Source organism: Mastomys coucha, unplaced genomic scaffold (assembly GCF_008632895.1).
Source record: "Mastomys coucha isolate ucsf_1 unplaced genomic scaffold, UCSF_Mcou_1 pScaffold23, whole genome shotgun sequence".
In the NCBI taxonomy this organism is placed as follows: Eukaryota; Metazoa; Chordata; class Mammalia; order Rodentia; family Muridae; genus Mastomys; species Mastomys coucha.
The window spans coordinates 57,816,818-57,829,807 of NW_022196906.1; the positions used below are offsets into that span (position 1 = coordinate 57,816,818).

General features: G+C 44.5%; 1 protein-coding gene across 8 annotated transcripts in view; it reads right to left on the reverse strand.

Annotated features, from left to right (window-relative positions):
- The window catches only part of Map2k5 (mitogen-activated protein kinase kinase 5), a 215,282-nt gene extending 202,873 nt beyond the window's left edge, over positions 1-12,409 (reverse strand). For 2 of the 8 annotated variants that reach the window (XM_031343240.1, XM_031343239.1), the window contains exons 1-2: positions 11,458-12,407; positions 6,012-6,060 (exon numbers count right to left, since the gene is read on the reverse strand). In XM_031343240.1, coding sequence (XP_031199100.1) covers positions 6,012-6,060; positions 11,458-11,592 — 184 coding nt within the window. In that variant the 5' untranslated portion in view covers positions 11,593-12,407. Of the gene's footprint in view, positions 1-6,011; positions 6,061-11,457 lie in introns of all 8 variants that reach the window. The other 6 variants (XM_031343243.1, XM_031343244.1, XM_031343238.1 and 3 more) reach the window with 5 other exon arrangements.
- Positions 12,410-12,990: the final 581 nt, after the last annotated feature.

The window sequence follows — 12,990 nt, forward strand, 5'->3', positions numbered from 1 at the left end:
ATCTAGATCACAAGATGAACTTCCCCAAACTCTTAAAACAACTGAGAATACTCATTCAATAAGAAGTGGATACAAAACCTTCAGAGTTAGGAGGGTAGAGAGATGGCTCAGTGGTTAAGAACACTCGCGTCCTTCCAGAGGATCTAAGTTCAGTTCCCAGCATCCACAATGGGCTAATTACAACTGTCTATGACTCAAGCTCCCAGGGATTTGATGTCCTCTCCTGGCTTCCATAAGCACTATACTCAAATGCATAAAACAAAAAAACTTTTTCAAAAATTAAATAGTTGGGACTGAGGAAAGACACATTTATCTTCTAACTATGTTTTCTAAGTCAAATTGTGATACACAGTTTGACAAGGATGAAGATGCAGGGTGCCTTCCATAAATATACGGAGGTGGTATCATGGAAGTGCGGAAACGCATGGCATTCTGAGCACAAGGCAGCATTTGTCTAGATCACCTTCCAGCCCATCCTTCAAGTTGCCCATGAGACTTCCCTGTCCCAGAACATCAGGCTAATAGTTACTAGTCTCAAGAAAAATACAGGGAACAGTGTGCACGTAATAGGCACGCACAGGAACCGCATCTGTGGGCACGGTTGATGTTTATCACCTGGTGTGTTGGAGCACTCATTAATCTGCTAATGGAACTGAGACTCAGCAGGGATCTCTGGGCCTTCATAAGTGCCGAGCTCCCACAGTATCCGTTAGGCCTACACATGCAGCACACAGGGTTTTTTATGGTTATGGAATTTAGTCTCATATCAGAAATGTTCTCACATCTGAAAAAAGGCAAAGTATTCAATGAGTGGCATGAAATCAACTATCTATCCATGTGAAAAGTAACACTGGACCCCAGGTGACTGTCTCCACCAACACATGCTAAGATGGTAAGAGTAAAATCAACTCCTTCTAATCTTGCTCATAAAAAACTCATGCTTTTTATTCTAAAAAACTAAAGATATACACAAATATGCATATTTAATAAATAGCATGTATGTGCACAATCATACTAAAGCAGAAAGAAAAAGCAATGCAAGTAAATGTTTTTCAGCACCCTGAAATGAGGAAGATCTCTTTAAGTATGACAAATTCAGAAATAAAAGGAAACATGGTAAGTTTGTCCACAAAAAACTTTAACCTTCCATATGAAAGAGAGAGAGAGAGAGAGAGAGAGAGAGAAAGCATAAAACAAGCTGAAAAGAACAATAAACTGGACAAAACCCCTTGTAAATACAATGAATCAATGCTCTTACTTTGGAAAGCTCTGAAATCAAGTAGAAAGAAGGCAGCTTAAGAGACACATGGGCAAAGGTGACAGAAAATAGTCCAGACAGTAAACGCAGATGAAAAGAAACCACCACTCCTCCAAAATATATAAACAGAAAGGCAGCAGCTTTCCACCCACTGCATTAACAGGAGAGAAAATAGTCCAGACAGTAAACGCAGATGAAAAGAAACCACCACTCCTCCAAAATATATAAACAGAAAGGCAGCAGCTTTCCACCCACCGCATTAACAGGAGAGAAATGTGCTCACCCCTAGAGAGCTGGTAAGGGTGAAGAGAAAGGGCTTTCTGACAGGCTGTGAATGAGGCCCATCTGCAGAAAGCTCACGGATGGCCACTAACGTCCAGAGCAGCAGGTCCTCTTCACCACAGTCATTTCAAATGCCTAGAAATCCAAATTATACACCAACTTCCTCATTGTGAGACAATCTGAAGCACTACTGTTGACTTCCGATATTTTTCTGGTTTTAAAAAAGCTGGGGGATCACTGAGCAATGATGGCATATACCTTTAATCTCAGCACTTGGGAGGGAAAGGCAGGCAGACCTTTGTGGGTTCAAGGCCAGCCTGGTCTACAAAGTGAGTTCTAGGACAGAAAAACCTTATCTTAAAAAAAAAATGCTGGGGAGCTGGAGAGATGTCTCAGCAGTTAAGAGCACTGGCTGGTCTTCCATGGATCCTAAGTTCAATTCCCAGCACTCTATGGTGGCTTGTAACTGCCTATAATGGAACTTGACGCCATCAGATGCAGATGTATATGGAGATAAAATACTCAAATACATCAAATATATAAATAAAAAAGCTGGTAAAATGTACACATCCATCCAGTACATTAAATAATTTAAACAACAGCCAAAGGCCGAAGTTGAGATGGGCACATTAATGACCGCTCTAGTTATGTGAGAGAAGAACCCACAACGGTAATAGGTAAAAAAGAGGCTTAGGATCACCAGCCCCTGTGCTGAATGTGGCCCAGAGGGCACTCCCTCCTATCCCATGCAGACCTAACTCCCTTGGAAACACCAGACCAGAAAGCAAAACCAGAGAGAACACAGCAACTGTACAACTCTTCCCTCTCATATACGTGACAACTTGAATTGGGGCACAACACCTCCATCATAACCAAATATATCCAAGGTCCAGGCACAGTTAATCCTAAAACTCAGGACAGTATCCACTTAGCTATAATTTATGACCTTTCACAATTTTTATTTGGATATAGACATAGGAGGCAGTGTTTTTGCTCCAGAGCTAGGGCTAACAGGTGAACAAAGGACATGACTGGCCCAGTAAGGGAGGCAATGGCAATGGGAGGCTGCAGGTCCACCCATTCTGAGAACAGTGCTGAGAAATAAACCCTGTAAGAGCTGGCCCAGGCAATCTGTCAGTCAGCAACCTCTCCCAGCACCCAATCCTAACTCTTTTCCTACATCTATGAAAAGCTGCAGCTTTGAGCTCTGCACTGTCTCTTGCTGATCTATAATTATCACACCATCTCTCCAATGTGAGGAGTCAGGGTTGGATACAAGCTGCAGTGTTAAATGGTCCTTTCATAAAGTTGTATTTATTTGAGAGTTACTCATCCACAAACCACCAAAATGCCTCAGACTTCCCAGCAAATTGGCCTACAAACCAAATCTTCACTATTTCTTGCATATTGGTTCCACTTAGTGGTACAGATTTTTGGGTCAGACAATCAAGCTACTCAAAAACAGTCATGAGAAAAGCCAGCCTAGGGTTATGATAAGCCAGCCACAAACAACCAATAGCTGTCATTATTTTTGTCTCTCTGTGTATATTTTGTTGTTGTTGCTATTGCTATTTTACCTAGAGCTGGTCCAAAGTTGGATGTTAGGGCCAATGCCTACAGTCCTAGCACTTGACAGAAAGAGGGGGTAGGGAAAGGAGGAAGGGAGAGAGGGAGAAAGCCCGACATAACAGGTAAGCAAAGCACACAGCCAGACATAGCATCGCTATCCTTGCTGGAGAACACACAAGAACAGGGCATCAAAGAACGAAACCTCGACATCTGAACATTTTTTCTGCTTATCCTCCAGAGACTTCCATGTTCTTACAAAGACTGTGGGTGTTGTTTTTGATCCTGGGCTCTGCCACTTCTCAGCAATCACCGTGAGCAATCATTTCGCATCTTCAAGTTCCAGTTTCCTCAAAGGTCTAATTTTCCTACTTTGCAGAGTCACTGCAAAAATTATTAAGCCCAGCAAGAATCTAGGGAAAGAATCTAGCATACTGGCTGGCTTAGAGAACTCCATTGGTGACAGGACAGTTAGTACTATTATTATGAATGCTGGACTGTGAAGCTAGAGGAGCAGGGGTAGACACTGCAGAGTTAGGCCTGTGGGTGCAAGCCTGATGACCCGAGTTTGATCCCTGGAAACCCGTGTGGAAGGAGAGAACTGACACCAAAATTTACCCTGACTCCACAAGTGCCTGAGTGGGAGATGGGGGCACACAAGTACATGCACACATGCACATATACATGCACAAAGAGGGAGAGAGGAAGATTAAAATAATGGAAAAGTGAGCTTCTTAAGGAAAGCCAGTCAGGACGCACTTCAACTGGGTGACTCTGAGAACAGCCCAGCACAGTGGTTGAGAAAACATGCCTGGAATCCACTCCAGGGGTCTTGCTTACTTACAACTGAGCAAGTTGCTCAGTTCTCAGAGATCCTCTCCCTTAGGCTGAAGCAGCACCAACAGTCCTTCAAAGCACCTCATGGGGATCTTGTAAAGGCTAAAGGAAATGGACTAACTCATCTGGCAGCAGTATGAACACCAAACATTAGCTCTCAGGCTATCCCAGAAACCCCAACTCCCTGTAGCTACTGAAAGAAGTCTAAATAGAGCTTGTAGCATATGTGTGCACGCACACACATTTATATCCCTCAATAGCATGGAGATTCTCGTACCATTAATAAGATAGTAATTAATAGTCCTACTAATTGTAGCTTTTAAAAGCAAGTTCAGATTACTGAACACTATCCCAGCAATAGAGACATACATAAAGTAAAAAGTGTACTTATTCATTTCCAGTCCCCCAGGGCCCATGTGCACTTCCCAGGGCAGAAAGCACTGCAATGGGCCCTCTGTAGATCCTGTCCCACTGGAAACATTATGAAGTAAGTATGGAGGGCTAGACTTGCTGAGATAGGATTATCTCATATGCATTGTCCATTCAAAAATCAATCCTGGTCTCTTTCCATATCAACACATGGATTCCAAACTTGTTAGTTTTGGGTGCTCCAAACTTGTTAGTTTTAGGTGCTACTATGTACTTCAAAACGGGGACACATTACTATGTATCGGTCCACATACAGAGGCATTTTGCTTACATTTAGTTTCTTACTACCTAAAAATAATCCTACCATGCAAAACTTCAACAAGGCTGTTCAACAAATGAATTACACTTCATCAAGGGAGTTCGGTGTTTCTGTTGGAGAGTTTCCTTGAGATCTGCAGAATCAAAAGTACCACACGGCTTACCTGTCACTAAGTGACAAGGACAAGGCACTGCACTGCCACTGTGCACAGCTTACCTGTCACTAAGTGATAAGGACATGTCACTGTACTGTTATTATTATTGTACACTCTACCAGTAATCATCTTTAAAATAGGAACAAAAGCTCTGTCACGTGGGGAAAAAAAATCACTATTATTTCCATGTTAGAAAGTAGCACACACTTTCATGTGTGCATGTGAATGATGTGTATATACATGTGCGAGAATGCATAGGCATGTTCCTATGTGTGAGTGTGGGTGTGCATACCTCAACATGTGTGTGGAGGTCAGACCCCAGCCTCAGCTATTGGTCATCACCCTCAATCTTGTTTGAGTCAGGATCTTTTAGTTGTTTGCTGTCTGTCTACATTAGGCTGCCTGACTCCACAAGTGTCTGGACTCTCCTGTCTCCATCTCATATCTTGCCACAGGAACACTGGGTTACAAATGTGCGCTACTATGCTCAGCTTCTGCACGGGCTCTAGGAACTGAAACTCAGGTTCTTGCAATAGCACAACAAGCATTCTCTCCACTGAACAATCACCTCAGCCCATGGCCCCGTTTTCAGAGAGGGCAAGACCACAATTCCAGACCTTGACTTTACCTTTCTCAATGCCTGAGGCCGTATGCTATTTCTAAACCAGCACCAAGACTCCTCCTACAATGACCTGGCCTGCGTCAAAACCAGTTTTCTAGCATATCCTAGCCCTGTCCATAAAGGCCAGTTCAATGGAGAGCAGAACAATTCATGACAGAAGTGCCCCGTCATCTAGCATGGGGGCAGCCAAACCCCATTGAAACAGACTCATTCCACACGCTGCTCAAGAGAGCTTTACTCTGCTGCAATGTCCTAAAGCACTAAAGGATTAAAACCTCTTAATCAACGATCATTGGTCTACAGGTAGTTTACACGGTTCATTTTGCCCTGCACTATTATAACAATGAGAAGAGCAGATAAAGGTCATGTTGGTAATTAAAGCTATATTGTAGAGATATGCATACCCAAGATATGATTAAATAAGAAAATATTACTCGGTTCAGTACCATCATTAAACTTGCATTAATTTATAAATATTTAAATGTGCCATATGATGACCATAAATAACCTGTTTTTGTCAGTTCTGAAAGTAATGCAACCCATAAAGCATGTGAAATATCACTGCAGAGAGCAAGAACCAGGAGAGTACACAAGCCAGACTCACATTCAAATGCTGTTGTCGTCGCTTCAGGCAGAACCTGGCCTATCACATCCTAAACAAAGGAAGAATAAAGAAGCACAATTAGCCATCTTCTTTACTGCCAACATGTGGCAAGTCCAAGAGAAAACAGGGGAACTTGGGAAGGATTTCTGAAGTGCTGGCATAAGCCACAGAAACATGAGCTTGCAATCACACTTAGCCCAGAAAGTTTAAATCTCTATTCCAAGGAGAAAGGAGATTAGAAAGCCTTCATACTCTATTAAAGACAATCTTTTATTCTCAACTCAACAGTGCACATCACTATACAATTACACACACACACACACACACACACACACACACACACACACACACAGAGTTTCTTGTACTAGAAGCTGGGAGGTGAGGGGGTGAGGGACTTAGGTTTGGGTCTTTACTATTAGACGAGCAACCTGGGAAAAATATTTACTTGACCACTCTGAGACTCATGCTGATTATTTTCAGAATATGGACCCATTGACACTGAAAGGGTAATGTGGAAGCCAAATGATGCAATAACCGAAAGCCTAAGACCTGGCACGCTGTAGACACTCAGTACGTGTGGTTCCTGCTCTATAAAGAGCATGGTACCTTGCTCTCATAGCAGTGGCTTTAGCAAACAAGCTTCTGTGATGATATGCAGCTAAAGATGGTAAGACAGTTCTTATCAACCTTTACTTCTAAGCTATGGAAACACATTTAATGATACCGGGATATATGCTGATTTGAGGAAAGGTGGCCCTGGAAGGTGTATATAACCTGATATCAATATGTAAATGAGCCTCTAATGTTGACAACATTAAAAAAATTAGTCTTCAGGGACAGCTGATGGGAAGAGGTCCAGAACACCTAAATTCTGGGAGAAGAGACCTCCATCCAGTCCATCTCACAGCAAAGCCTTGCAGGCCTCTTTCCTCTCCCCCAGGCCAGGCTGTGTCAGAACTGGCACCAGGCAGTCAACTAACAAAGCCTGCTGGCAGTGTTTCTCAGCAGGGAGCCCACAGTCCTTCCAAAGCAGGGCACTTAGAGAGTGGAGGCTGCAACTTCCTTCTAAAGGCAATTCTTCAGGAGTGTTTGCTGCAGTGCCAATTTGCATAATCGTCTTGGAGCTTCTTCTTTTTTTTTTTTCTTTCAAAAAATAAATCTGTGCAAAAGAAATTTGATGGGGGAGAACAACTACCCTGCGCAGGAAGTCCTTACATGTCAGCCAGAAAGAGCTGACATTTTCTCTGTTCTAGTCTTAGCAGATGACATATCTACTTTGTGAGGAAGCTAAGAAACAAAATTTTAGAGTTAGAAATTTCCTTCTACACATTCATAGGTAGCACACATTTCCTAAGAGGGAGCTAGATGTATAAACTGACTACAGAATTAAGTATGCAGGCAATCCAGAGGAAAGCCTGAACACTGCCTCCCCAGCCTCTCTACTGGACATTTTTAAGCAGGGTATACTCAATAATAAATGATAAAATTCCAGTTTCTTTTAAAAGCTAATTTTGTACTTGTTTCCAAGGGAATTTCTGCTAACCTCAAAAATGTAAATTTCTTTAACCTAAAAATGTTTTCAAAAGAAAATTTAAATTGATACATCTTGATGGTGATTATTTCTTGATTTTTTTTTCTTCCTCTCAGTAAGACAGAAAAATACATAACAGTAGAGAAATAAAACCATCTCTATAGCATGCCAGGAGCTTTGAAAGTCTTTGCAAGTTAAGACTTGGCTCTTGACTTCAGCAAGCCTGTAATTTGGTCTCTGAGATAAGATAGATGAGCACCTGGAAGCACCTCTAGTAACAAAATGAGCTAAATACAAGGTATCAGTATCAAACAGGGTTCACTGTGATTTCTATGGGTGCCTGTCAACTGGATAGGACCGAGAATCACTCATGACACAAACCTCTGGGCATGTCGGTAAGGGAACTTCTACACTGTGTTAACTGAGGCAGAAGGCACACCTTAAATATGGTGGCACCATTCCATGGACATGAACTGAGCAGCCTTCATATTCTATGCCTTCTGACTGCAGATACAATGTGACCATCTGCCTTGGCTCAACCTTCAAACTGTGAGTGAAAATAAGACCTTTCTTCCCTAAGTGGTTTTTGTTAGGAATCTTGTCACAACAAGGAACATTCAGAAGGAAGAGTCACTGGTTCAGTTTGGATAGGAATGTCACTAATTAGGAACAACCAGAAGTGGGACTTCAAGATAAGATGCAAGAGGAAGAGAAGGCTGACTATCTTCTACCTCACTCTAATCAATCCAGTCCTATTCACAAGTCCTAGAACTGTCCCAGACTGTCTCCAAGGATGAGGAGAAAGGAATGAAGGAATACAGAGAGCCCAGTCAGTGTCTCTGCGCTTGGTTTTGGCTTCCTTCATACTGCATTTAGGTCCTGGAGATACAGACCACAGGCAAGCCCAGAGGGGACAAGATAAGCGGCCTGCACAGGGTCTCCCAGCCATTTGGAGAAGAAGCAACTGGATCTTCAACTCTGACTCTGGTCTCAGATACTCAATCCCTCTGACTCAGTGACTGAAACCCCCTCTGGCAATAGGTAAACCAACTAGCTCCATGGCTCTGTGAGGCCCCTCCCCTTCCAGAACAACTTATGCTTCCTCATCTGAAAACAGGGAAGTGTGAGAGAGGGCTCAGGTCAGACAAAGGACCCATCCAAGTTCCACAGACGTAAAGCTCAAGGTTCCAAGCCGGGGATGCTGATTTCTTTAGGGTTTTGTTTATTCTTGCTGGAAGAGATGACGTGACATGGGAGAACAGATAACAAGGACCTTGGGTGGCACCCTGCCAGACTTGCCGTAAGACAGCACCAAGACAGGACCAGTTATAAGTTCTTTTCTGGCTCTTCATGACAAATGCTCCAGCTGCTCCTATGAGCAATGTGTCCCGACACACGGTTCTGAGCCCTAGTGATGGATAGTGTAATGCTTCCTGGAAGCCACAAACTGGAGATCTCCTAGGGGTACTCAGAAGGCAGAAGGCCAGATCCCGCTCCTTACATTATATGTCAACATTTATAGAGCACCTTCTATGTGTTTAGTCTTCACATGTCTTGGTGCAGGTGTCCCTGATTAGAAATAAGGAAACGGAGGCTCAGGGAGACAGTGACTTGCCCAGGTAGTGGCACAGCTGGCAATAAAGTTCAAATTGCCTGACTGAGAACCCAGTGCTCACCCAGCTTTCCAGAAGTAAAGGCAGGAGGATGAGGAGTTCCAGGTTTCCTTCATGAAATAGGTAACTTGAAATCAGACTGAGCAACATGACAGACACCCTGTCTTCAAAAAAGAAGCCAGTGATCTGCACAGCTTACATTTGCACACGTCTGGTTTTTAAAAAATATACATTCTTTTAAGTTTTGTTTTCACTTATTATATATGCATGTATGTAAACAGTAAACACGAATGCACACACGCCATGGCCACATGGGTGGAAATCAGAAGAAAACGTTCAGGAGTTGGCTCTACCATAGGTTCCATGGACTGAACCCAGGTTCAGGCTTACACAGCAAGCACTCACTGCCCCTCCTCAAGTCTCAGGTGCTCTGAGGCAACAGAAACAGAGCTCTTCTTCTTCTCCAGATGTTTCCATTCTACAATAGACAGGCAAGTCATTCTGAATGCATGCTCTGCCACAGGGATGCACACAAGAAGTCCATAGCAGTCACCTGGCAAACATTACCACAGGGAGACTGAGCCTTGGTGTGTAAGGATAGATGAGAGCTGGCCAGACAAAGAAAAAGGCAAACTGGAGACACAGCCTTGGTACCTGGGAGAACTGACAGTAACTCTGTATAGCTGGGACACAGGATGCTCAAGAGGGTGTGGCAAGAGAGGACACAGGGGCCAGGCCAATCGAGATGGGCCTGAAGACATCGATGAGGACTGTGTGGCCTTGTGAGGAAAGGAAATCTGCAATGTGCATGTTGTAAGAAGAGATGCCATTCGCTGTCAAGACTGGAGGCTGCTAGCTCACTACAGGTGCCACATGCTTGGCTTAGGCACATGCAGGGCCTTGGTGGTACTGGCATCTAGCTTTCAAAATGAAATCATAGATAACACATTATCTTTTTTATCAACCCAAGGCAGTAAATGACACCACTAAGTGTTCTCTTACAGTACCTGTGAATCAGACTGCACATCTGCCTGTTAAAACATTCTTTCCAGTACACCAAATTCTGCTGCTGAGTTACTCTGTACATATAGTAAATATACTTCACCCCGTTAATGTCAACCAACTAGAAAGATGTACATGGGCTGCAGTATATGGGGAAACTATAGGAAACAAAAGTTAGTTTGGGGGCCAGGGAGATGGCTCAGCTGGCAAAGTTTTTACCATGTAAACATGAGGACCTGAGGCTGATCTCTAGACCCATGTAAAAAAAAACTAGGAACTGGGTGCTTGACAGATGGCCCAGGCATGGTGGCATGTATGCTTGTAATCTTAATACTGGGGATGCTGAAACAGGTAAATGCCCAGGGCTTGCTGGCCAGCCAACCCTGTCTCAAAACAACAAGGTGGATGGCACCTAAGCATACCTGAGGTTGATCTCTGATCGCCACATGCATGCACACACACACATCTGCACACACCTATAAGCACATATTAAATAAAGAAGCCAGAGTTTAGGCACTGACTCTCAACCTCAGGAGCAAGTCTTGGGAAGGTCTTACTTTCTATTCAGGACACACACACACACACACACACACACACACACACGCACACACATGCACACACACACAATGCTTTACAATATATTATATATGGATTCAAGGGTCAGCCTACATTAACCTTCATAATTTTGTGTGAAATGTAAGCATCCCAAGGCAGTGCGTTGTTGATTCTAAGATGCAAATGTTCCCTGAACACTCAACACCTCTGAAATTGAGCTGTGTTTGTTCATGGGATGATGTGCTGTAATTTTCACAGGCAGCATTCTTTCCATAGTGATAGTTAAGTTTATGTCTTTCAATCAGTGGCATCTAAGGTTTGCTTAACCATTGTAAACTAAGGTTGCCCTGCTGTCCCTTTCCCAGGAGGTCACAAGTTCAGAAACTCAGCAGTGACAGGGCTAGAATGAGGGCAGGGATACTTTCCAAATAACTTGAGAAAAAAAAAAAAAAAAAAAAAGAAGAAACTGTTTTAAAACTCTTTATATCACAGTTGTTAGCCCTGGCGTGTAAGTCCCAGTCCAGACTGTGAGCTTCCTGAGGGCAGGGGGTCAGTCGGATACATCTATTTCCCCAGAGCCCTGAACATTTACCAGTATTCAGTGAATGCAATTAATCGAGACTGTGGTTAAAACAAGTAAGTTGACCCCACCAGAGGCCAGCTCAGGCCACCAATGGTCAAGATGCTGCCTATCCAGATCCATAATCCCCAACGCTGGGTTTTGGCCACTAAAATTACCACTCACCAGCACATCCCTGAAGAGTAACTGCGGCCCAGAGTGCACCGTCCAGTCCACCGCGCCACTATTTGGAATCTTGATCCGAATCACCAGCACCTGGTTCTCCATGGCACAGAAGGGGCCAAGGGCCAGCCACAGCATTACAGGTTAAAGGGTCTCACATCCTGGGGCAAGGGGTACCGACCGGCCCCTACTTAGGAGCCCCAAGAAGTGACAAGGGGAACGATAGACAGAAGACAGGCGATGAGCAGGGAGCAGGAAGGTGGGGAGAAGTGAAGAGGGGCGATCAGGAGGGAGCTTGCAGGCCCTGAACCAGGCCCGGGTCGTGTGGAGTGTCTCTGGGAGAGGATGCACTGGGGAATGAGTACGGGCCAAGAGGAATTAGTAGAGAGCGGAAGGTCCTGGAGTTACAAAAGTGGACAAAACAGAACCCACATGCATTTTGTAGTCCTTGTGGGTAAGAGGAGACAGCAGAGCAAAGGCCTGGTTTAAGGCAGGTACGGCGGCCAGAGTCCTGCCGTCCTGAGTGGCTTGGCGGGCAAGGGGAGGGTGGCCGGGCGCCGCGGGGTGGGTCGGGGCTGTTTCAGAGGTGCACCGGTGCCGCCTGCCCTCCACCAGGCAGTGGGGCCCAGGGCCGCGGGGTCAGAGAGCGGGTCCCAGGCCGCAGCTGGAACCGGAGAGCGCGGCGCGTTCGGGATCGGCCGACTGAGGCCCGCGTCCTGGTAGCGGAGGTGGCGGCGAGAAAAGGAGGAAGGCGGCCGCTAGACCGCTGTTACTCCGGAACCAAAACGCGATGGCGCCGGAACCCGGGGAGCCGACAAGTGGGACCCGCCTCCTGGGGCGCCATGTTGGAAGAGGGCAGCTCGGGGCGGAGCAGGGATCCCGTGCTAGGACTGGCTAACTTCCACCTCTCTAGGTAGAGGTGAAGGCGTCTAGGAAACCCAGGAAGACACCAATCTACGGCTGGGGACTGTTAGTAAAACAATTTAAGATTTAATCTTGCAGAAAAGACCGTGAAAGACAGGACCGCAGCACCAACTTGTCAAGTTGTATACCTTTTACTATCCGTGGGTTTGTGTATCAAATCGGCAAGAGCCAGGCAAGACCTTTTTTTTTTTTTAAAAAAAAAAAAAGGCATGTTTTTATGTCCCTTCTTCCAATTAACAGTTCCAAAATACCACTATTTTTCTCCCACGTTAGCAAAGTGTGCATGAATTTTTCAGTGAGGTCCTTTACCCCAACCAGTGACCTACAGTACCAAGCAACCCCCTGCTCAAAAGCAATAGTAAAGAAAGTCAATGGAGAGCTTAACTGCCTGGGGACAGCTGTATTTCTGGCATCATAATATCTTATTCAACCGTTGCAAAAATATCCCGTCTGTTCCATATATTTTCAGCTAAATTGCAGTGTTTATGCAGTCAGTGATAGCAGGGCAGTAGCCATAAACCTTGGTTATTTTTAAATGCCTTGTTACCTCACATTTTAGAGTACATAATCCTGTTGATCTATGTGTCTATACAAAAGAATTGCTTACAAATG